General features: G+C 39.2%; 1 protein-coding gene across 8 annotated transcripts in view; it reads left to right on the top strand.

Moving 5' to 3' along the window:
• The window catches only part of EHBP1 (EH domain binding protein 1), a 206,559-nt gene that overhangs the window by 88,833 nt on the left and 91,263 nt on the right, over positions 1-26,463 (top strand). For all 8 annotated transcript variants that reach the window (XM_030946204.1, XM_030946198.1, XM_030946201.1 and 5 more), the window contains 2 exons: positions 5,308-5,560; positions 11,866-12,049. In XM_030946204.1, coding sequence (XP_030802064.1) covers positions 5,308-5,560; positions 11,866-12,049 — 437 coding nt within the window. The remainder of the gene's footprint in view (positions 1-5,307; positions 5,561-11,865; positions 12,050-26,463) is intronic.

Genomic DNA, 26,463 nt, shown 5'->3' with positions numbered 1-26,463 from the left:
AGTTTAAGGCAGGCTTTCTTCTACAGGCTTAAAGAGTCACATTACCTGTTTCACTTGTCTTGTGATCTGCTTAAATCAAGAGATTAACTTTTTATGTGTGCAGGGATGAAGTATTTTTCTGTTCACTTACATGTTAGTCTGTTTATCTTTTTATCTGGACAAGGCCTAATCTGGAACTTAGACTTTGCGAAAGTTCCGATTCTTCTGTAGAATTTGTTACTTAATTTCCCCAAGAGGTGCAGAGCAGCCAGCTGGAGCCTCCTTTCCTGAGTAGTTTGCCATCAGATGTGAGGAGGCATGATTTGCTATTTGGCAGGGATATTCCAAGGATATTCCTATCAAGCCTGTAACGTGTGTGCTCAGAGTTACCCAGAGTATGAATATGTATGTGTTGACAGTCACTCATAGAGAAAGGAGGATTACTTGCCAGTAGATACTTGTTTCCTAGACAGATATTTCTTGTGCCTGTTCACAAACCAGCTACTTTCCCTCTATCTTCCTAATCCCATAATCACTTAACCCTGGGAATGTGGGGTGGAGAGAAACTAAAGGCGTGAGTGCACGCTGTAGGTGTGGTGCATGGCAGAGGGTCATCAGCAAGCTGGCTCTGGATGCTGCTGGGATTTAAAAAGTCCTCAGTGTCAATGATTTTACACACACAGCAGAGTGAATGTGCATATCGACAAGTCACCACCAAATCTTCAGATGTGTTTCTTGGTTGACATGTCAAATTGAGGCTTATTCCCTCTGTATCTACTAGGTCAGCTAGACATTAGAAATCTGGGAAAAATCAAAAATAATCTTTTTGAACACTATATCTCTGCAGCTTATACTAGATTACCTTTGCATGATCGTATGAGGACAGCCTTTTGGATTTTTAGTCACAGTGCAACAGAATTATAAAATAAGTTAATTTCTGTGCAAAATATTTACTTAGGGAAGTCAACATGTACAACAAATGAAAGTAGAAAACCACATTCTTTCATCACTGCAGATATTTTTTTTTAATTTGGTTGGGAATGCTAATTTTTAGGTTGTGTATGACCTATACAACACACATGAAACATGAGGGTAACTCTGCTGGTACCCCTGTCATTTAGACCACCATTTACTTCAGCAGTGTATTTCATCACCTTGTGTGTGGACTTCTGAACTCCCTGCAGCATGTTTTACTCTGAAAATGAACAGTGTTACAATGCAGCAGCAAACCCCAAATCATTCCAGGGTACTCCTACACACGGAGCAGCACAGGAACCAACTGAGAGGAAAATGGTGCCTCTGTCCCTTCTATTTCTTCATGAAAAGCAGTGTGTGGTATGAATAAAAGGATCAGAAAATCACCAGTGGTGTATGGGGGTGCCAGTCTTTACTCTTTCTAGAAGCACTGGGCAGTTCCAGCTTTGCTTGGTGCTGTTTGTTGGGTGCTCCCATCCCATGGTGCCTGTGTGCCTGCAGCCCATGGCGTAACCCAGCACCTTTCACATGTGGCTGCTGCTTTCATCCTCTGCCAAGGGGAAAGTGCTACGTGCCATGTTTTGGTGGAGGTTTTGTTTGGTTTTAAGTGATGTGTCACAATATGTTTGTGTTACAAAAGGCAAGTGGGTTGAAGGGCAGGGTGATTTCTGGAGATGCTCTGGCTGATTGTGCAGATAGGTAGTGCCAGAGAGATTATTATCACAAACAATCTTACTCAGTGGAGTTAGGGCAAGTAATGTTTCCAGAATCTGGCACAAGAGCAGCTGGTGCTTCTGCTGGAGTAATACTTCTACCTCTCTTGTTGTCACTCCTACCCCTGTGGCTGTATTACTTAATCATGCAAAATTATTTTGTGTTTGACCTTTAACGTGCCGAACTGCAAGCATCTTTTTCTTTTTTTAATTTCTATCAATGTAGAGACTGGAGTCATTGTGGAGCTGTGATGAATGATGTGGGGAAAGCAAGGGAATCTGTGCTGCCTTCTGAATGTCAAAGCAGCTTCAAGAGGGAAATAGATCCCTTCTAAGCTGTTGTATGTTTAGCCTGCCAAAGTGCACTTCTCAGCATCATTAGCTCTTTGAGAAAATGAGTCTGTTACAGAAAAGTGACAGGTGACAGTGGGTGTGACTTCAAGAGCAGTGCTGTTGAGTCATCATCATAACAACTTAATTTGTTATGGAAAGGCTTGTGATGACCAACATTTCACACAAAACTTGTTCTAAAGGGTTTCAGAGACCCCATGAGAGAGAACCTGTTTGAGTTCTAGTGGGGACCCTTGTGGGAACCCTCTGTCCCTGTGGGGACATTGAAGGAAGCAGCAGGGGGAGGAAAATGGTATCCTGGATGGCAAGAGTAGAGAGAATGAGTAGCCAAGTTAAGTGGGTTTTAGCTAAGCCTCTACAAAATTCTGCCTATAAAAGTGTCTTGAGAATGATATTTTTAGAAGCTTTTTTAATTTCAGCATATGTGTAGGATTTTGTGAAATATTTTATTTAATAACAAGCCAGAGGTGTCTGAGCACTTATACGTAACACTGTGTGTGTAAGGCCAAACATGTAGTTCCTGTTGAGCCTATGAAAAAGAGAAAGAATTTTGTCATAGTTAGGGTTACAGCACCCGATCCAGTGTTGAAATAGAAAGAATTGCAAAAACCATTTGCATTGCCCCTTAAAATTTATCAGATTTAAACAAGCATTTAACTCATTGTTTCCAGGAGACACTTAAAAGCAAATTAAAAATAAAAGCTTACAACATAGTTTTAAGAGATGGTTTCCCTGAATGTTTTTAACTTCAGGATATATTACTGACTTTCCTTCTTGTGTGTTATCAGAAGGTTTCCCTCAGATATGATAATGTGTATTTATCAACAGATTCATGTGCAGGTGCAATGATCCATCATATGGAGTTGCAGAAGCTGCTATTTGTAGTTGTCCACTCTCTTGATAAAATATTCTAATATTTGAGCAAAGTTTAAAGTAGTAAAAAGTTTGGTTAAAGCTTTGTCAGTAAGCCACACTATTTGAACAAGGTATCAGTCCTTTTTTTCTGCATTTCATTAGTTATTTTTGCTTTTTATATGGAACTGTCTTCTGAGGACACATCACCAGAGCACTTCTGCTTGCTCTAGTTCATCAAATCACCAAATGTGTGGGTAATATTTGAGTAGTATTCTGACTACCATGAGCTTCAAGGCATGATGTGTACACTGTATGCTGTGTATACAGTGGGGGTGGGATTTGACTCCCCCGACTTTAAAAACAGTTTGGACATGTAAGCTTTGAGTGTCAGGGAGTCAGCTCAGCTGCAAATACCCACACTGAGGACATCTCAGGGCAAGCAGAAAGAAGCTTTTGCTGGCCTTGACCACCTGCACTGGACACTAGAATGACCTAAGTCTATATGGAACCACTTTTCCAGTTTAGCTTAAAATAAATGAACAGATACATTTTAGATATTGGGCTCTGCTCTGATATATTTCATCTGTAGTACTCTGAGGGATTCTTGCTTGATTTGATCATATTTGTGCTTTTAAGAATTTCTGCCTTGAATGCTTTCTTTTCCCTTGTCAGTTAAGCTATAGACCTTCAATGTTATTTCACTGCGGCTTTCTCTGAAACAGCTTTCTTAAAAGGATGTGGGCTTATGATCACATCACCCCATAACCTAGGGCTAATACACATACTCCTGTGCAGTAACTACACTTTCTCCCAGCATAAGTTCCCAGTAGTTTATTCCCTTCTCTTAAAGGATAAACATTTACTCTGGGGTAGGAGTGAACACATGCACTGCAGCTGACATACTGCAAACACACCCTGACTTTTTCCTGCAGTTGTTTGTCTTTATGGTCATGTTCCAGCATGGGTCTCCTCCACAGGCTGCAGGTGGATCTCTGTAGTCCTGAGAAGAGCTAAAGCCTTTCCTGCTCTGAGCCTTTGCCCTCATCTAGTGGCTAGTCCAGTGCACAGAGAGGTGAAATCACTACCTGCAGCCAGGGATCATATTCCTATCCAGCTAGGAATGGCTCTGGTTCACACTGTAAGTTAGAGCTGGTCACACTGCATGGGGTAGGGCTTTCCATTACTGTGGGCTATGCTAATGGCTGGGTTCAAGGTGAGCTGGATGTTTGCTGGCAGGGTGGGGAACTCTCACATTTTCTAGCAATTTGCCAGGATTAGCAGCTTTGGTACATCATCCATCCAAGCTCACCTAAGCACAGTGCTTCCCTTTGTTCATTGTGTGACTACAGAGTTCAGCTTCCCAAATATTTCTTCAGTAAAAAATCCACTTGGAAGTCCATCTTTTTATTTTTTAGACTCTTGTCACAAATAACTTTTAGGGTTGCTCTGTTAACCTTAAAAGTATGTTTAGTCCAGTTTATTAACCATACCTCTGAAAAACACACACTTGTCATTAAGAATAACATGGATATGGTTATTGAAAGTTAGGTTTTAATGATGCTGCATTGAAGTTCCTGTTTGTGTGAATTTTGAAAGTACATCACATCTGGTATTGAACAGAGCTGCTGATTATTTGATGCTGCAAGAACAGTAAAATTAACATTACCTGTTTGTCTTTGTAACAAATCTTGTATTGCTGTATGGAGACTGGCATTATTCAGTGTGCAGAAGCCATTCAGTGTAGAATAACAGACACTGCAGAAAGGACATTACACAGAGAACAGCATGCAGCTCCAGCTTGTACAACTTTTTGTTGTACAGCCCAAATAAAAGATGAGTGATTTGATTATCTGTCTCTTTAGGGTTAATTTAAATCTATTTTTACAGTGAGATTATGTATTGTTACCAAGGGCACATGTTTTGATATGTAATTACTGGTCATAATTAATAGCTGATGTTTAGCTCAGTAATTTTAAGAAATTAAAAGGCCACCTACTTACTATCACCATTTTTAAATCCGGTATTATTATAAAGTACACAATGTCTTTTTTATTTATTAAAGGCTCAAATTAATAATTAGGAACATTTTGTTAGGGCACAAATTGGCTAATAGTTTGTGAAAATATTTTTATATCTGTTGTGATGCCATTTATATGACAAATAAGAAAACTAATAAATGATGTTGAAAGAGCTGTAGTAAGTGAGAAAATGAAGCCTATTCAATCAATACAGTCTAAATTAAAAGACCTCTTGAAAGACCTAGTTTGGAATAAACAAGCATGAAAATTCACCTAAGGCTATAACTTTCTGTATTGAGAGTTAAGAAGCAGACCTTTTCATATGCCTTTAAAATATAACGATCTGATAAAATGGTTTCAAATTTTTAATTCATTAAATCGGTTTAATTTTCTTTTTTGTTGTTGTTATTTGGTAGAACTTCACCCTGAAAGAGCTTCATCTTCAAAGCCAGAAGAAAGTTTCTATGTTGACAGTTACAATCCCTTCAAGGATGAAGATGCCCCAGAGTACTTAAACCCATTTGATGAGCCAGATCACCCGCCTGAAGCACCTGGAATTGTAAGAGATTCTCCTCCGCAACCTGCAAAAAGGAAAAACATCAGGCCAGTGGATATGAGCAAATACCTCTATGCAGATACCTCTAAAGCTGAGGAGGAAGAGCTGGATGAGTAAGTATGATTCTCCATCTTTCAGCAGCTTTGCAGGCATTAGTAGTGGGATTCCTGGCTTAATCTTGAAGTGTATTGGGTTGAACCATGGTGATCCTTAATCACCTCCTTAGGACAGACTCATCCTTGGGCAGCTCAGCAGCAGGAAATACCATACCCCCAGGTCATGCTCTTCAGCTGAACATGATCAGTGAGGAACTTTCCTTTGCCTTATTGATAGCAAAAAACTTGATAGGGAACAAGTCTGTGAACCTTTCTGACACTTCTCCCCTGGCAATTCCAAATGAGCCAGAAATCAAAGGAGCAAGACCTTGGGGCTTCCTCTCCTTTTTGCCATTATTTTTACTACAAAAAAAAATAATTTTTGCCAATGATAACAGGGAGTTTGTTTTATCTTGATGCAGTCTGTAAAAAGGAAGAACATTTTGCAATCTGCATTGCACATTTTTGAGAATCTCATAAACGGAATATATATTGTAACGATAACACCATATGCACTTACTTAAGTTGTTTCTTTCAGCATGACCACACATAAAACTTTTATAAACTCACACTGACTGCCTTGTATTACAGTATAGAAACCATCAGGAAGGGAGAGCTTTTTGCAATTCCTTGGGAGGTTGGAAGGTGCATCCTTAATCCTTGTTTGTGGTCATTAGTCACCAACCACAACACTCATGAGACAGTTTATGGTGATTACATCTGAGCAATTTTACAGACAACAATTCTAATTAACATTTAATTTTACATTATTTAATGAGATTTATCATGGCATGACATTTGCATTGCTTCAATATTAACAGAGGTATGGTATCATCATCTTCCTGTTTCTCTCTAGATAGCTGTGGTCTAGGAAATGGAAGGATTCCCAGGCACTCTAATAGAAACATATGAAGGGCTCTGCAGTTTTTTCCTTTTAAAGCTCTGTAGCCATGGATTTAATGTTGATGTTTGGTCTGTGAAAAATAAAAGGAAAAAAAAAATAAAGGGCATTGGGAATGATGCCTCTGCCAGCTCCATTTGTCAGGACAGTGCCTGAACAAACAGCACTGGTTGCTGTGTCTTCAGAGCACAGTGTGATCCCACTGACAGCCACACCAGGCATTCCTGGTCATTCCCTGGTCACCAGAATCTGTAGGGAATAAAAATGTGTGTATTTTACACCCACCAAGATACAGGTATAGAGGGCAGCAAAGATTGAAAGGAGCAGAAAGAGAAAAAGCCACATGGATGAGCAAGTAAAGAATTTTCTCTGTTTTCTGTTTCTACTTCCATTTCCACCCTAAGCACATCTATGCCAAAGTGGCTTGTGGCAGGATTGTAACCCTTCCTTTTGCTGTTTACTTTAGCCCTTGGTTAACAACAGCCTCCTTCTTGGTTTAATTCCATTTGCTTCACTGTTTTTTTCCCCAAAGATAAAGATAAATCCATAGGTGGATTCTACTTGAACATAAAGCTGGTCTGTATTTTCATGATAAAGCAGTGTCCTATGGGAAGATGGAAGGGTAAAGAGTCAGTAAACCCTTTAAAATCTATTTTTTACATCTTTTACAATACTTTTTTATGTCCTCACCCCCAAGGTAATCTCCCTCTCCACATTTTCCTCTGAAGTTACAGGAGCAATACATCATACAAAAAGACCTGGAGATCATTTGTTGAGTGCATTGGGTAGAGGTGTGGCAAGGAGAACCCTTGAATCTTTATACTGAAGCACTCTGGAGGAATGAGTGTAATGATAAAAGTCCAGTCTAGAAACACAGGACATGTAATATTAGATCACCTCTGCAAACACTATTTTGCCTCATCTCATGTTCTTAATTTTCAAATTTTTAAGTAGAAAGCTTTTGCTAAGGCGTGGTCTGGTGAGCACCAAATGCAAAATTTTTGCAGGCAGTGCCAGTCGGTGATTTTTTGAGTGCCCTCAGTCATGAGGGTTTATGTCCAGGTGTGTATTGTTTTTACCTACTGTGAATATTGATGCATTTATTATCTACATAAGTGGGTAATCTTCTTCCAAGCCTACTGAAGTCTAGGTTTCTGTGTCAATTTGTGGCAGAGTTCCACAAGAAAACAAGATCTCTAATGTAATGTGTTTCTTCCATTGATTGTAAATAAATTCCCTTTCCAGTCCCATACTGTCTCTTCTGCTGGCTTATCAAAACAACAATCAGTAGTATTGCATTTACTTGCCATAAACATTTGTTGTCTTGTCTGTCTCTAGCATGTTCACCTTTCCTTGTCACTTGTCTGAGTGCTAACTTTTTCGATCCCTCTTCATACAGAAGTCTCTTCATCTCTCTAATCATTTTCACCGCCCGTCTCTGGACCCTGTTATTTCTTCTGCTATGTGTCTATTTTAAGATGTGTTGACTTGGCCTGAGCAGTGTATTCAAGACAAAGCTGAACAACTGAGTCATATAATGAGAATAGAAAACTTTGCATGTTATTTTCAACCTCTCTCATAACATCTTGTTTTTTGAGTTTTTAAAAATTCTCTTTCATTTTTGACTACCACTGGTCAAAGGCTGTCTCCAGGTGTCCTTTTGAACCTATAGGTGGAAGGCATGAAATGGAAGAATGAAAGGCATGAAATGGAAGGCTCCTGATTTATTGATTATCAGGAAATACAATGTATTTTTACCCCCATGTCTTAATGTTTAATTGAAGTTCACTTAATGTACTGCTTGGCATTTTCCCCTTAGCTTTTGTATGGAATGCAGTGCTGTGTCCTGAGAGCATGGACACACAGCAGTTAGCATCAGGACCCTTGTCCCACTCTGCCCTGGCAGATCCCTAGTTCTGAATCTGGACTCGGAGCTTGCACAAAGTGCCCCAAGAGCTGAACTCTGACTCCAGTTTTGTAACAGACTCTCACTGTAATAATGTAAAAGGTACTTGGCCTCAGTGCACCTCTGTGAAGGATTTACCTGGGGTTATTTGCTTCTTTGAAATGTATTTGACTAATGTTTGTGAAGAGAACTAATGCTTCATAACACACACAAAGCACAGTCACGAGCACAAGCATCGTGAGGCATTGCATGGCACAGAGGGACTTAGGTGAGCCAGCACATCTACTCTGCTGCAAAACTGTGCTCTCAAAACATACATCCTCTGGCTAAATTCTCATATGTAGATAAAGATAAGGAACACATTTTCCTTTTGTTAGTTTGGACATTTCACTGATAGTGGAAAATTCTGCTTTTGTCTTTTTGAATTTTATACATTAAAATCTACCTGTTAGTGAAGGATGGCACACCTTGTGAAGTTAATTGTTTGAAAATAGCACAGCTCACAACTGCTTAATGTATAATGCTTTCAACCTTAGTTCTTCTGATTGGCAATATTGCCTGACCTTTTAGTCCTGCCACACTGATGGCTTTGGGTTTCCTCCTCAGTAAAATGTTTATTTTATAAATTTCTTTTCAGCTAACTGGTAAGACTGATCAAAATAATTTTTAAATTGGTCAGAATAAAACTTGCTTTCCAATATCATTTGGCTCTGTGGCTTCTTATCTTGCTAATCATTGTATGGCGTAGAATTATGCTGTGTAATTGGCAAGGCTATCGAGTTGCCATCTGCTGAAGTTGCCTGTTGCACAAGAAGCCACAAGCCACCACATTGGCAGTGAGTTTAATGCCAGGTATCTTGTCAGGTCTGAATTCTTTAAATTTTGTGGAGGACAGCCTAGTGTCTCTTTAGACAAATCATTTTATGTGAAGCCATTAAATAACTTCACAGAACCAGTAAATATGAGGCTGACCTCAGAAAAAAGTGCTTTAATATTTTCTAGCTAAGGCTCTTTTCAACCAGACTTTTCAGATGTTTAATTTGTTGTAGAGCCATGTGGAAGCTGTTGGACCAACCTCTGCTACGTATATCAGATCCCCATGACTTCAGACTTGATAGTTCATTCAGAACAGAACCATTTTGGTTGTTTTTTTTCTGTATTAACATTATTTTTCAAAAATCTTGCTCAACTTTTGTAAGACCAATTAAGGGTAGTGCAGAGGAAGGTAGAAGGTAGCACATGTGCATGTCTGTTGTGTGCGTGTACCTGGGTCTGTTTCTGTGACCAAAATGTGAGGGTTTAGCCTGGCTTTCAAGCTAGTTCTTCTCTAGAGGAAAAGGTCCTTTTAGCACTTCCTTCCAGTGGGTACAGAGAACAGTTTTTCAGGATGACACCTGCAGTGCAGGCAGTTCTGGAGCTTAAAAATTCAAAAGATGTTTCTTCCAGACTGGTTTACTCTCATGGATAAGGTGCTGGGTTTTTTCTCACACCAAAATAATTTTAACACCTTACAAATACACCTTTCTAATTCAGAGGTAAATTCCTGCCAAACATGCTGTGCCTGTTGGCTTTTCCAAAGGCTGACTTGTGGAACTAAATAAAAACCTTGTGCTGTCCCATAGAATGCATTGTTCTTCAGCCTTTATCTCTTTTATCTTCATTTTCACCTCCCTTTGAACTCTCTGGTGTCTGAAGGCAGCTGAGCTGGGCTGTCAGCTAAATTAGAGCTCCTGACAGCTGGATGCATTCTCCACTCCAGCCTGAATGCCTCCTTTTCCTACTGCCTCCCATAGAAAACACCCTTCTGTTTCCATTTAACTTGTTCCTTTGGTTGCCTTTAGTTTTGATTGTGCTGGTGGCTTTGCACTTGATGGGCAGCAAAGTGAGAGCACCTGGAAGTTGCCTTCAGTCAACAAATGAGTTATTTTAGTGTTAGTCTTTCCTTTTGCTTCAAGAGTTGGGTATCTTTTTCTGTAAGGAACAGAAGCAGCAGATTGTTAGAAAGATCTGGAGCTTTTATGCCTGATTTTCACTTACTTGCTTTGGTAAACATTGCCTTTCAAAAGTAGATTTCTGTGGTGTGGGTTATTAATTGCTTGCTTTTTCTCGGTGAAAACAGGATTACTGTAAATTGCATTAAAATAAAGTTAAAAGTTTGTCTGTGAGACTGAAAGATGTTTTTATACTACAAAGGAAGGAGAGAAATTTGATGTTGTGTGGAAAGCAACTGGATGAATAGTTGGTTTTTACTGCTGTTGTAGTTCTTAAAAATAGTGTGTACTAGCTCCTGACTCTTATCCTGAGAGGGAATTTGTGAATGGATCTAGCCAGGTAGACTTTTATTTAATGCATTAGTGTTTCCATCCAGAGTTGAATTCTAAGGGACTTCAAGGGACTGAGGTTATTCGTTGTGGTTGGTTACACTGCATATAATAACTGTATGCAGATAGATTGTTGGGAATCATAGTTTGAGATATGTGATAAAATATCTTGCAGGGGAAAGAGGGACTAGAAAAGAATAAATTAATGTATCAATTTCATAACTAACTGTCCAGTTTTGGATTGCAAAATATGAAAACCAAATAGTGTTAATAATGAAATAATTCAGTGCAAAAAAGATTCCCTTAAGTATCCTTAGCAGGATACAAAGCTGCTGTAGAAGACGCCATTATTTGATATATTATTGATTGATTGATATCTGATGTATCAAGCTAACATAAAATTTGGCAGAATTTGGTTGTGGAGATATTTACTTAGGGTGGTAGAAATGCAGAGTTTGAACACAAACACCCAAGTTAAGGATAATTCTTTGGACTGCGTCTACTTGGTGGAGGATGTTTACTCTGTAACATTCTCAAATAAGGTTTCAAAATAGACAGGTGATGCCTGCTGGTGTCTGCAGAGAGATATATGCAAGTCAGATGTGGGTTTCTTAATCTGTTCTCTTACCTAAGGTGTTTTCTTAAAATGGTGTGGCACCTGTAAGCTAGAGAGTTTGAAATACCCTGGAGGCTGAATGTGTACCCATGGAGGCCAAACTTTCCAAAACTGGACAGCCAAGAGTGAGGCCTCTAAAGCCCTGTGGGAGCATGACTGTACCAATTGCCTGATTCTTAATTGTTCTAATCAAGCTGTCTTTGTCCTGTTCATTAGAGTGTTAAACACCCAGCAGCTTCGCTCACATTTTTTGGTTTTGATCTTATCATAAAATCAGATCACTCTTTGATAGATAGTGAAGTATAATTGGAAGAGTTAGCTTTATGTAGTTGATAAAACAACTGCAGTTTACAGGACTTTATAAAAATTATGGAAATTGTGACTGAATAATGCAGTTTTAGCTGTTGCAACTCACATTTCAATGGTATAAAAATGTAGTATTTAAAAGTGTATAAAGGTAAAACATTCTTATGTGGGATAATAAAAGCTTTTTAGTCATTGACTTTCCTAAGTAGGTCTTATTTTTGGTTTTATTTCCAAGGAGATAGCAAAGAAATGTGTTTCCCTTCTTTTAATTAGATCAAATCCATTTTATGAACCAAAATCAAGCCCTGCTTTAATTAAAGTTGCTCTGCAAGAACCAGAAAAGAAGATGAAAAGAAAGGCTCCTGAACCCCCAAACCTCTTGCCAAAGACAGAGATGGGCATGGGTGAGAACATGTCAGCAATTCCTGCATCAAGGGAGCTTTCTTCCTCTCCTAAGGTAAGCTTTTCATACCAAAATTTTGTCTTTGTTTCTGTGCATTGTAAACATCCTGTTTATTTCTGCAGGCATCTAAAAAGCTTTGCCAGTGCTTAGTAAGGTGTTGGCTTATCTCTGTTCACTTGGTTCATAGGGAGGGTGCAACAGTAGGAGCTGGTATTTATTCTGTAAGGATTTCATGACAACAGTAATAGTAACTGCAGTTTCAAAGAAAAGAGTTTTCTAGTAACCAGTGTTACAAGACAGCTGGATATACCATGGAGAAGGAAGAAAATCACCTTGAACAGTGCTTTGTCCCGGTCTGTTTTAATGCTCCTAAGCCTTGCCTCTGTTGAAGAGTCTGTCTCCACATTTCTGTCATAAATCTGGGTTTTAAAAGCTTAGTACTGTATATTTGTATTGGGATTTATGTATGTCCAATTCCAAAGCTATGTTGAAGTCATTAAAAAAAAAAAAAAGAGAGTCTACTTTAAATCAGGTTAGCTGTTTAGTAGGAATGTCCAGACTAAGGATACTTATATATGCACATCCATTTGTTTTTCAAGGGGAAAACAGTCAATTTCAGTGGAAGAGGTAATGTGAGGTGTGGATGTTTTATTACTACAAAAGCCAACTTCTGTCAGTGTGGATTTCAACTCCAGTGTTTCAACAGTTAGCAGCACTTGTGCTTTTTCTTTAAACAAAATAAACATTTAATAGTGTAAGTTAATGGACCTTTCTTAGAAATGAATGCCTTACATTGTTTTAAAGGTAGGAAGAAGAGGACAGAAAGTCTCCCTTCCAGCGTGTCTTGCCCAATGGATGCACATTATCATCTGGTTTGCCTTGAATCAGAGCTGCTGTACTTCATTTTCAGAATTGAGAGAAGCTACTTGTCATGCCTGTCATTTCATTGTGTAATTACTGAGCCAGATTGCTTACATGTCCTTGTCCACTCATGCTCTGATTTGTTGTAATTTTACCACTCACTCAGGCTAAAGAGTACGAGACCAGAAATCTAATCTCTGTGTGCTCACTGCAAAACAAAACAGTGGAGTGAGACTACAAGTACACTTCACAAGTTATTCTTCATATGCAAAACCACAAGCAGGGATATATGAAATCAAAGCAAGCAGTTTTATAATGCTCTGAAATGGGATTCAGTCCTGTTAGCTGGAGTTTCTGTATGAGATTCTGCATGAAATTGACACATTATTTGATTTCTGGTGGAGTCTGGCTCTTGGGTCAAAGCAAAATGGCCAAAGCAAAGCTTTCTGGTACTACCAAGGCTGTGAAGAGACATCTGTGGAGATTTTTATCAGATTGCTTGGTGGAAATTGTGTCCCCCTTGCTTATTGTTTGAGAGGTATGTTTTTACAAATATGCATCCAAGGAAATGTGTCTCTGTGCTTCATACCTGTCTTTGCTGTGCTGAAATAACATGTTACTACCGAGTTTGGTTGTTGCAGTTTTTGTCTACCCTAGATGAAGCTTTAGTGTCTGAAAGGTGGAATTGATTTAGAAAAGATTCAGGATCAAACTTGCTGAGAAGACTGTGCTGTTGTGGACAGTCTTGCTTTTCTGTGTGGTGTTACTTGGTGAATATTTTAGTGCCTGCCTGCTTGCAGCCCACCTTTCTGCCCCTGACCCTGAGGCACAGCTGAGATCAGCGGAGGTCCACGTGCTGAAACACTGATTTTCATTAGGGCTGGGAGAGAAGGCAGAGCTCAGTGCTCACATGCTCTTTTATAGGAAAGCTTTTATTAATTTTTTCAACAGGATTTTGGAGGATAGGAGACATTGTGGAAGGCTCCAAAGCAGATGTTATGTCCTGGTTCATGATATTACAGTGGAAAGTTTTGGTGAGTGGGTGTGTTAAAATATTGTACGGTCACTTGCAATGCAGAAAGCTTTCTGTGAGCATAGTCTTTTTTCTGTGCTTGAACTGTTTTGTACTCAGATCAAAAGCACTTTACTTGGAATGCTTCTTGAAATTTGGAAAAGTACTAGCATTTAAAAGAAAAGAAACCATTTTCTCACAGAACAGTGCAAAGTAGTGCCCAGGTGGGACTTGGAGTGTTGGCACAAATGACTTTGGCACAAATTACTTTCTCTATTATTGCTCAATAATAGAGAAAATGTTTACCAACTCTGGAAAAACTTCCATCCAAAGGTATAGGCACTATACAAACGTGAACTTAGTACATGGCCCTTATGTAGGGGAATAGTCCTATAGAGGTAAACTTAGGTAAAGGGAAGTTAAATCATGTCAGTGTTTTGTCCAAGTTTGCTGTGTGCAGAAAGTTTTGGGAGTTACACCAGAGGCTAAGTGGTTTCAGCAGGTTCAATTCCCTGTCTTGATTGTTGTCATAGGAAGTGCCTGTGGAGCAGAAATGCTAATCTTTAAACTACACAAACACAGCACTAATATTAGAACCTCAGAGTTTAAGGAAAAATATTCCAAAAGCTCCTCTGCAAATCTTTGACAGAGTATTTGTTGCTCATTTTTCCTTCACATGCTAGTAGCATTCATCACGTTGGCTGAATCCAAAAAAACACAAATGCTGTCATTGCCATCTGCACACCAACACGTTTATTGAGTGATGAACAGTCAGTCACCTGTAGTAGCAAACCCCTTCTAAGCCTCTTCAGTGTCTTCCTCTTGAGCAGGTCCTTTTGATACTTGGAGATCCCCTGTCAGCTGTATTGGTGAGGAAGGGTCAGTTATCTTAGATAAGACAGGGTTTAACACTCCATAAAGGTCCAGCTCTTCAGCCCATAGAATTAGCTCAGTATTTGCCATATCTGAGTTTGGAGGAAGTTTTGCTTTCAAATTTTTTTATCTATTCACACTCTCTAAAGGAATATCTTAATTCTCTCCTGTCTTGTGTGTCTCCTCCAAATTAATCTGAGTCATCAGAGAGAGCTTACAATGCAGAGTCTGAGATCTGGAGTTGCCCCACAGTTAATCATCTCAAATGACTTGAAAACTATGGTGTGCTAACTCTATTTAGGTGAGTCTGACAAAGTGCAAAGCTGTAATTAAGCTCTTCAGTCATCAAACTGCTACAGAGCTGTCAAGCCCAGCAGTGCTGAAGCCTTGTTGGGCTTGTTACTGTCGTACATCTGTTACTGCTTTTTGCATGGTTTGGATAATCAGGTTCTGCCTTTCACAGAGGTGATAGGGACTTCAAATTTCTCCCACTTGTTGACTTTGTGGAAAACAAATGTGGTCTCAGGCTCAAAATGTGGTATCAGACCAGAACATAGCATGCATATCAGTGCTCATCATTGTTTTATCTGATTGCAAAATATACATATGAACTTCAGCAGGGTGAAATCTCAGCCGAATTCAGATCTCTTCTCTCTTCTCTTCTCTTCTCTTCTCTTCTCTTCTCTTCTCTTCTCTTCTCTTCTCTTCTCTTCTCTTCTCTTCTCTTCTCTTCTCTTCTCTTCTCTTCTCTTCTCTTCTCTTCTCTTCTCTTCTCTTCTCTTCTCTTCTCTTCTCTTCTCGTGTTGTGTTGAATTTATTTGAAAGAAGATCAGTCCAAGAGCTGGTGCCTGTATCTTATAGTAGAGGAGCTAAAGCAACCTGTCTCTGCACAATCAAGGATTTTATTGTCTTTGTGAAAATGAGGGGGCAGGAATGCTACTGAATTTATGTAGGAAGTAAAACATTATTTACCAGAGAGGAGGAAACAGGTAAGCATCCTCAACCATAGAGTTCTTTTTAAATGTTAGAAGAAAATACTTCTTGCGCTGGATTGACATTTACTCATTGACTCCTTTGAAGGATAGCATATGCCCTTCACTTTCAGGAAACAATTCTGAGAGAGGCTTTTCTTGGGATTTGGTGTATTCAGTTTATTGCCAGACTTTAGCCAAACTCATGTTGATGCCTCAGGAATCCATCAGGTTTCTGCCATTACCATTAACCTACTGAAAGTAAACAGGTATGTTGTATTTGGTGAATCCATCTTGGTCTCAAATCCTTTCTCCCGTCTTCAGGGTCTGGAAGCCTGTGTTGGTTAAACACGTTCCTTACAGAGTAACAGCTGCAGGCTGACAAGCTGCCAGCCTGGGATTCGGGAGCTCTCAGAGCTCCATCTCACAGCTGCCTGCCCAGAATCTCCCAGTAAATGAGACTCCTGCACTCCATCCTGGGGATAAATCTTTCTCTGGCAATCCATGATTAAATGAACAGACATAAAATTGATATCAGAACACAAGATGCTTTTTGAAGTTTACCTTGAATGGATTTTTAGTTATGCCTTGCAACTGATGAAAGTGTATGGGACCAGGAGAGGATGATAAATCAGCTTAAGGCTATCATTATTGTATACACCATTCTTGTTTTATGAAGGTCATGGTGTTGCTGGTAGTCACGAAAACAGAGGAATTGGTTTTGGTGCTTTTAGACAAGAACTTGTGATGGCCTTTTAAGTCAGTGGAAGAGGAGAATACACATTCACATAGCAGTCCAAAGCCAATAGTAACATCTCTGTTTGTCACCATCATTGTTAAAGCTCTCTCTGTCTCTCATTTTAAAACTAAAATTAATTGTTTTGCATGCCAAGTAATAATCTGCTCTCTCATGCCAGACAAGCTAGTTGTTTTAAGCTCTAATGAAATATTTACAGAAAATACAGAATCATTTACTGCATGATATGTAGTAACCCATCTCAATCCAGTATCCCTGGTAACCTGCTGTGTATCTGCAATGCTTCAGGATGTTCAGGCTGTCCAGAAAGATTTCTGCCTGATAGACAGTTTGTCCTTCAAGCAGCAAAGGAGGTAGAAATTACTTCCTTATGAAAGAAGAGAAATTCTGAGATACTTCTCAAGGGAACAAGAAGGAACCTGTAATTTTTTTTCTCCTTCTTATTTATTCTAAGCCAGAATCAATGCTTAGAGGACAAAACAGGTAGGTTTAGTGGAATGGGGGAATTGACAGTTTCCCCCACAGCTCCCAAGATATCAGAGATCCTAAAGTCTCCAGTTGCTTGTTTTCTCCACTTGTATTTACCTCAAGATTATCAGTTATGTGACCAAACAGCAGGAAGACTTCATCCTAAAACACAGGCACAGTAATGCAGCTGAGTGGAGGAAGGACAGTAAATTCCACATGGGAGATGAAGATCTCTCATTGTCTCTTGGTATCAAAAGTATCTCCAGTTGTCCATTCACATAAGAACTTCCCAGCTCTCTGGAACATCTTCTTCAATAATTTTGCTCCTTTTCAGCTTCACATTTGCTGCAAAGGAATTGTACAGCTCCTTCTCATGAGATCTTTGTCACTCCCTATGTAGACAGATGGTTCACGCTCAAGGAAGGCCTGGAAGGTTGGAAGGTACTGGATAGAATTGGAGGATGTCTACTGTAATGAACTTAAGCAAAAAAAAAAAAAAACACTCTAAGAAAATCTGCCATTATATGCAGCTCAAAGACATTTATTGTTTTAATAGGAAGAAAAACGAGCTGCACACATAATACGAACAGAGAGATAGTGAGATAATCATATGGAAGCACAGACAAGTCATTAAACTTACTGCTTTTCAAGTTTTAAAGAGTAAAAGAGGCCCCATTTTTTAATCCAATACTTAAGCAATTTGTTATTATTGTTTTCATGAGTTTTAAATGGTGTTTGTGAACTTGACTATGTTGCCCTCATATTTTTCCCATGACTGGTGCCCAACAGGAACACACTCTTGGACATCAAGACTATAGAGGAAACCAAGCCCTTCCATGTTCTGTGTGTAGAAGCCTTTGCCTTTCTGACTGAGGTATCTTGTGCCCATGCTGTCAAAAAATTTAGGTGCTTCTCTATAGTCACATTATCTCTAAGATAGATGCTTTCTTCAGAATTTGAGAGTTAAAACCCTCAACAATTTGCCCAAATTTTCTGTAGCAGTTTTGCCCAGGACTGGAGGCAGAGCTGAGCTGCTTCCATCTTCTGCCCCTTCTCTCTTTGTCCCAGAAGCTGGAGTATTACCTGGATGGAATGGATGGATCCTCACGTGGTGGCTCATGCCACACTGTATGTTCTGCTCTGCAGGGAGCCAGTCCAGGCTGTGTGCTGAGCCAAGGCCAGCAGAAGGCACTGCTTTCTGTGAATATTGAGTGCTGTCCAGGAGCAGGGAATGGGATCCTTCCCTCTGTCATGAATTCCTTATGTATGGTGCTAAGCTGATCTCTTGAACCAGATTTTGGACTGTGGTGGTTTGTTTGTTGTTGTTTTGGTTTTTTTTTCTCAAGTTCATAGCTGCATCCAACCCAGATAAATTAGCAGAGCTGTTGGCCTGACTGTAGTGCCATGTACCTGACAGGGTGCTGTTTCATGTCACATGAACTATTCTAAAGCAAACAGTTCTCTGTATGGTCAGGTCTTAGGTGACTCACACTGAGGACTCAAAAGCATTAGCTTACAGTAATCTGGAGGTGGATTTCTTGTGGACCTCTGATTTTATTCAAATATATATATATATATATATACTATTATGCAAAGGGTATTAATAAAAATGTATTTGTAACCATAATGTTTGAACACTTGATTTGGCAACTTTAAGTGCTGCTACTGATGTGTTTGACTGCTTCTTCTTTTGGTCCTTATTAGTAGTGGGGATGCAGAGAACAGGTCTCCAGAACTGTCCTGGAAAAATATTTTTCATTGCTAATGAATATACATAATGTTGAGGTTGATAAATGCTTGACTGCTTCTATCATTTTCATAATTACTCTTTAAGGTATTTGTGCATTATTGGTGCAATGTAGCTCCTACTGAAATGGATGGAAACTTTGTCAGTGCCTGCAGCAGTTCTGGGTTGCACCAGTTACCACTTCTGTAAAATGTCTGTGCAAGTAAGGTTTGGTAACTGCACCAGCATTGTGACATTCCAGGCCTCACTTTTCATATTTTAAATTTAAACTTACATTTACAAATTATACATCTCAGATTTGTTGTCATAGCATACTACTTCAGTAGTTGTGGAAAAGATGCATTGAGATTTCTGGAGTGCTGCAGTTCCTAAATATCAGCACTTCTATGGCAGTGTTTGGTTTCCCTCCCAGAGGACAAGGGAATTAGGCACAGCCACTGGCTGGACAGCCTGAGCAGTCCTGGCCTGCCCAACCAGCTGAATGACAGCTCTGGTGAGATCTAGGCCAGCTTCTGAGAGATGTCATCTGAAAATCCTTATCTCCAGTGAGGACCTTTTATTTTATTCTATTTCCTGTGAGTTATTTGCCTTCACTTCACAGAAGGGAGCTGTGGGGAGGCAGGCAGATGGCACAAGGCCATGGGCTCCTGATGTAGGTGCTGGAGGAGCACCTTCCTGTGGTTTGTCACCTGCAGGTCTTTGATTCTCATGCTGGGCTTCACAGACCCATGTTTAGTTCAAGCATTGCTCTTTAGAAGGTAGAAGAAAGAAGGAACACTTCTTCTCTCCTAAGACCTTTTTCAACCATCATTAAAAAAAAAAATCCTCAAAATCTTTGCAATAAAAAACTGAACAAATCTATCCCTCTTCTGTACAGTTTTGATACCTTATTATCAGGTTCCTTAACAAGAGCCACACAGGCAGAGTACAGGACAGCTTTTCAAATAAAAACTTAATTCTTTCCAATGTTCCTTTACACCTAACAAGGACCTCAATGCAATTTGTAGAAGTTGACGTTGTAGAATTTAACTTTTAGCTGTTACCTGGAGCTGGGGCTGGTTTAGATAAAGTCCGCTCCAGCATCCATGGCCCATCCATGGCCCCTGGTGCAGCACTCAGTGAAAGGAGCACATTAACAATGTGCCTGGTTCTCTGCTTGCCTGAGGGATGGGTTTGGTTCATCATGGTTGGCAAGCACCTCAAATTGGAAATTAGTGTGCATGAATAAATATTCCTTTGCTTCTGTCATGATGAGTTATGGACATATTACAAAAATAATTATCTTCCCTTCATAAATCAGTCTGATAGTTAACTTTGGTTTGCTTACTAATTCACTGTTCCTGCTAAATGTTCTTTGGTTTGGGTCAGATACTTAAGCATAGGAATAAATCACAGCTCTAAGCCAGAATGCTTTTTGTTGCTGGGAAAGAAAAATAAGTCTAAAACCAAAATAGATGGCATTTGTAAGTAAATCAGCAGTGCAGTGATGGCCCTAAAATGAGGTGTTTGTATTCGCTGTTCTACCCTGCTTTGTAGGAGTATTTTTAGATAGAATTTTGCCTAATTTATTTAAAATTGTGATCATCATTAGTTTTATGTGGGCAGGTTAGTGAAATAGATTTGTGAAGCTAGATATACTCAGAGGTGAAATCCAGGAGAGAAAGAGAATCCACGGGTGCCAGAAGCCAAGCCTTAGGGCATGTGAAACACTCAGATATTGTGTGTGTATGTGGCACTCATACCCACCAGCAAATACAAGTGAAGCACAAACCTTTTTAAAAGGAGAGCAAATCAAGCCAGTTAGAAGGAAAATGCTGTATTCCTGAGTTGCAAGGAGAAATATGTTGCCAATTCATACTGCAACAGAGCTCTGGTGACAAGGGGCTGCATAATAAAGCAAGTCCTTGTGCGATAGTGCCGGCACACTAGCTGCATGTTCTACAAGAGCATTTTTTAGCCATGTTCAACAGTGTGCCTGCTATCGCTCCTCCATTTGTTGAATTCAGGATGACCTTTGCATGAATAAAGTCAAATAGGATTAAGGCAGGAATTTTCAACAATGGGAAAGAGCAACAGATGTAGCCGACTTTGAACGTGGGAGGATTGTTGATGCACGGTTGCCTAAAGGGAGTGTCTGTGGTGACAAAAAAAGGGGGGAGAAAAACCCAACAATTTCCTAAAATATTAACTGCATAAAAGAAAAGAAAATAAATAGAAAACAATCCAAAGGAACTGAGTGATTCTGGTTTTTATTGGCATCAAGCTGAAGGCAGGGTTTTTTGATTCACTGCCTCCTTTTAAATCTATTTCTCTATTCTTTCAGCAGCAGAACTCTGTTCTCTGCAACTGTCACTATATGAGCTGTCTGAGGGGTTTGTGGCATGTACCATATTTTTTGATTCACATTTTTTCTGAATTGTTTTAAGGAAAACAAAAATTGAGTATATAGGAAAAAAAAGATGTTATTTTGCTGGAGAATGAGCCATTTGAATACAAAATCCAGATCCTGCTAATATTTTATGGTTTGATTTGTCCTGTGCAGAAGCGTGTAGATGGATCTCAAGTTAATATAGTGCAGGCAGTCTGTACAGAGACTGTTAATAAAGGGGGAAAAAGGTTAAAAATATATTTAAAGCAAGAACCCTTTCTGATGCAACTTAAGTAGTTTTATGTGTAATTAGATATACCAAATTTGTTTTTATCACAATAAAAAGAGGACATATTTTACTTAGTTTCATTATTGACAAGAGCTGTTTTGCAATTTAGCAGATAATTGTGTTAACTCCTGAATGATACTTCATAGTTTGTACTAATAAGTAATGCACAGAATTTAGATACCGTTCGTATGTCTAATTCAGACAAATCAGCTTTGAAAGGCATGTGTAGGAAAAGCTTTTAAAGTGTGAATGAAATCATGTGCTCTAGCTCAATGAAAGGGATTTAAAGGAGCCAGCTAGAAACTAAAGCCATTAAGGAAATCACCTTTTAAATGTTACAGAAAATATTGGTGAGCTTAATATATTAGCTCAGCTTGAATATTTAAAAGCTTGATTAAACACTCACTGATTAAATGCTTACACCACTTTAAAGAGAGCTATGGTGTTGCGAGGGCAGTCTCTCACAAGGGAAAAATCATTTGGATTCAGAGGATGTAGCATGGTGAAACATCTTCTAATACATCTTATCCTGCCTCTCCCCATATTCCTTTAGAGCAGAGCTTGCTGGAGTGAGCTCTGAGTTCCCACTCACAGATGCTGTGCCATGGGATACTCAGTAGTTGTAACATGTCTACCATCCTCAAAATAAGGAGTATTTCAACAGACACAAACAAACAAGCAAACACCCCTTCCCCCCAAACACAAATAAAACCAAAACAGAATAATTACCCCAACCCTGCCCCTCCCGCCCCACCCCCCATAGTTACCTGGGGTGGAATATCTTGAAGAACACAGCTCTCCAGGTACTGGAAGCTTCATTACTGATTTTTTTTTACCTTGGTTGTAAAGGTAAAATTAAACATCCTTGTGATGTTTAATTTTGAGACTAGGAGCAACTTCATATGCATGCCTGGCATCTTTAGCACCAAGAGCACATCACTGTTGCTGGCATGGATTAAAGCCCACTGTGGCTGTAGAAATTCACCTTTATTTCCCTGTGGGCTCAGTGTGGGGACCAACATTAAGCTCACAGATGTGTACACAAGTGCTCAAATTGTGCCTGCACAGCTGGGGGAGAGGTTGTCACCGGCATGCAGCAGAACCAGAGAAATACATTTTGAAAGAACTTCTGGATGCTGACTATTACATGGCTGGATTTTTGTAAGCATTCTTGAGACTTAATGCAGAGTTCACTGAAGGCATGGAGCAGTTGAGGTCATTTAGTTGCCCCTCAGTTATGTTCCAGAGCAGTGAAATCTTTGCACCCAAGATTCCACGAACGGGAACTGGGGCAGGTTAGAGTTGTTTCTAGCCCCTTTGTTGTCTTTTGTGTGTTGGAAGGGCGAGCCACAAGAAAGAGTACAGTCTCCTTTTCTTTGGTAGGCCAGCTAAAATCTTCATTCTCCCTCCCTTCATCAACACCTTTAAGACAAGGAACTGTAATCTTAAAGCCTTGCAGGGGTCATGTTTCTTGTCTTGCTTCAATGCAAATATATCCTTAGAATCTGACTCAGCTAAACAACCTTTAAATTATCCTAAAATGTTATACCACCATAAATAATTATAAATAAAAGGAGTATTCTATTTTTGTATTCTTTCTGGTTTTTTTCCAATTATCTGCCTTGTGTTTTATGCTTCTGGAACATAATGAAAGTAATTTTTACTTAAAAAAACATATAGTCAGAATGTGTTTCTGTTACTTCAAGTAAGCTTGGGGTGTTTTTTATATATTGAGAGAGTGTATATTTTCTTTCTGTATGCGTATATAGATACATACAAAGGTATATATGTCATATGTATACCTTTATAACAATATATGAATATTGTATACATATATACCTTTATATATAACAAATATATGTTTATTATCTACATTCAGCCTTTCTAGAAAGTGAATTCAGACACCAATTCAATACAGATGGCTTAACAGATCATAATTCAAGTGTTTTATTCTAGAATCTGCTTCATAACTCAACCATATTCTGTAACACCATGAGCCCTTTCCTTAACATTGCTGGAGTGCTCTTAGGAACTCTGTGAAAAGCTTTGTTTTTATTACTGTAAAGCAATGCTGCAGAATTGATGCTTTTCTGAGGTGCTCTCCTGGCCCTCTGTGCTATTGGTAAGTCATCTATCATGGTTGTCGTTGGCAGCAGTGAGTCAGTAACATAATGGGATTCAATCTTTTATTGAGACATGGCTGTGTAGATCAATCAATGGGCTTACATATAAAAAAACATGGCAAACCAAATATTGTTCAATACTCAGCGTGGTTATAACTGTAACCACAACTTTTCCACTCTACCTAAAATGCTAATGGAAGATTACCACTTGGATTAAAAAAGAAAGAAAAAAGACTAAGAAGAAAAATTGCTTTTGAGGGGTTTTCAAGGAAGGAGTTTTCTCTGCAAAAGCATTTAACTATTTTTACATTTCTTTATAGCAACAAGATTAGACTTTTTTATAAAAGATGTTTGGGGCTTTGCCTGCTAGAATTAGGACTTTTAGGACACTATCCTTTCTTGTGTTTACATACTTACCTTTGTTTTCAAATGTAGGACCAGAATGTGGCATAGGTGTGAGTAATAGGAAATAGTAGAAGATAATTCCAGCGAGAGCCTCCTCATTTTTGAAATGTTCTTCCATTGCTGGTCTCCTTGGGTGCATAAATGGTTGATTTAAAATCACAACCTGTCTTTTTTTGCAAGCATTTAAAGAATCATAGAACCCATACAACACACGGGACATTACAAGGTTTGCTTCAGAGCAGTTTCTTCTCTTTTGGAATAGTGTTTCCTTCCTTTTTTGGAGGAAACCAGTACTGTGACTAGTCCCCAGACAAATGTAATGTATTGCTCTGGATTTTGGGTCTTGCATGGGTTTCTGTGTTTTGGGGTTTTTTGAGCACAGATGAAGTGTAATTGGTCCTTTTTCACCTCAGTCTCACTTTCTGTGACAGTTGCTCTGCCAGAATTTCATGCCCAGTACAGAATAAAAAGAATAAAGAAAGCAAGATCATGCAGTGGGCCTATTTTCTGACCAGATTTTAGCAATTTCACATCCTTAAACTCTTTAATATTGTCCTTGCTTCTGGCCCTGCATGACTAATGGACTCTGTGTGGATCCTCAAACAGGTGATCTGAATGACACTGGAAAATGCATATCTGCTTGGAGCTATTTGAGAAATAGAGTCACATTAAAAATAAAAAGTTTAAAATGGGTTATTTTCATATTTATTGAGCAAAAAGAGAGTAAGAGAGATCAGATCCTACTATAGTCTCGTTTTGTCCTTCTCATCTTAAAGGATTCTTCTAGAAACTGGTGATGAGTATGGCTGTCAGTTGTAGGTTTAGAGTCCATAAGAATTGACCTCTTTTTGTAGTTAAGTTAGTTACAAATATGTTTCTTCTGTCTGACTTAGGACATAAAATACCTCTGTAGTGTTCCATAACGTAGGGACAGAGATAGCATTCCTTAGTCTGCTTGGAGCTTCTTAGTTTGACTTCTGCTCTGAAGAATCTTCTAAACAGCCAGGCTCTACCAGCTGCAAAAGAGGTTTTGGGAGACCAGTGAGACCCACCTTGCCTACCTAAACTCCTCTTCTGAGAGTCCAGTGCCCTCCCCTTCCTGCTTCCTCCCAGCCACTCCCAGACTTGAAGAAGGGATTGTTGAGTACCAGCACCTAACACTGCCAAGGTTTTATGAACAGGAGAAAATAAAAATCGTTGCTAAATGACTTTTTGGTATTTACATGTGGTAAAGAAAAAAACAACTGTGAATGTAACTCATTGAGAAGCTAAACTATGACTAAAGCAGTGTGCACACTATGTATTTATCAACTTGTCATTCTGCCACTAGAGCTTCAGCGCTTCTGTTTGAGTGCTCTGTAAGTTTTATTGTAACTGTAGGAAAAACTGCTCTTTGAACTCCCCTCCTGTACAGCTTTAAAGGTAAGGTAGTTGTTAATCAAATGATGTTGCTGTGCTTGTTTCCCAGTCATGTCTTGGCTGATGCTTCTGCTGCTGAGTGTTGCCTAGAAGTGTGAAAACCTTGTGTTTTTAAGATGATGGATTCTGCACCTTTGAATAATTTTTAAAAGCTCATGTAGCTTGGAACTAACACTCAGTATTGGAACAAACTTTGTAGATGCCACTGGAAGCTTATTTAGAGCAGTTGGCTTTTATAAATTTACCCAAATTTGGAAATTCCAGCTAGTTTGCTGTGTTACCAGAGCTTTCCCTTTACATTAACTTTCTCTTCCCTTTATTCTCCCCATTTCAAAGACTGTCATAATCATTTAATCTCTCGTTATGCAATTAGATATGTTGCTACACATTTATTAGCAAACTTACTGTCAGACTAGTAGTAATGCTCTAATTTACACTTCCCAAAGCATGGAAATTCCTGTGCAGGAATGAAGGCTCCCTTCTTTTCCCTCCTCCACCTATCCCGAGGTGCTTGTGCAGTGAAAAGTATTGCAGGAGACTTGAGATGTGTGAGTGATAAGTGCTCTGCATGTTGTAACAGCTGGACATGATCAGACATGTTAAAGATGATGTATGAGGCTCGAGTGTGAGTTTTCTGCATTTGTGCTGGCTGAAGATTTATCCTGTGTAGCTCCTTTGGGCTTCTCTGATAAATCTCATCTCATCCCCCCGTGCAAGAAAGAGCAGTTGGTACCTTCCTCCAGTGCTCCTTCTAATAACTGACTGAAAGACTGAAGTCTTGTGGTGCAGTCCTCCTGTCCAGGTGTTCCCTAGTTCTGCCTGCAGATGGGTGTTTGGAATCACAAGCAGCTCACACCCAGCACATTAATCATCGCATCATCTGGGGACCAATAGAGAAACTGACAGTAATGTTTAATTTTCTTTAACACACTGTGTGAACTAAGTCCAAAAGGCACTTGAAATGTAACACTTTCTTCCATTTGTGGAAGCTCAAAGGCATAACTCTGCTTGAGGATTTTAATCCAGTGGACATGAATGTATTGGGGATCCAGTGATGTCATCTGCCTGTCACTGGGAGTTAATGCTAGTTAATGCATGGGTTAATGATTGGAACAGTGTTGAAAGACCAGGGAGTCATGAATCCATATCTCTGATACTGCCTTGGAAATACAGAC

Source organism: Camarhynchus parvulus, chromosome 3 (genome assembly GCF_901933205.1).
Source record: "Camarhynchus parvulus chromosome 3, STF_HiC, whole genome shotgun sequence".
Lineage (NCBI taxonomy): Eukaryota > Metazoa > Chordata > Aves > Passeriformes > Thraupidae > Camarhynchus > Camarhynchus parvulus.
This window is presented reverse-complemented; position numbering and strand designations above follow the sequence as displayed.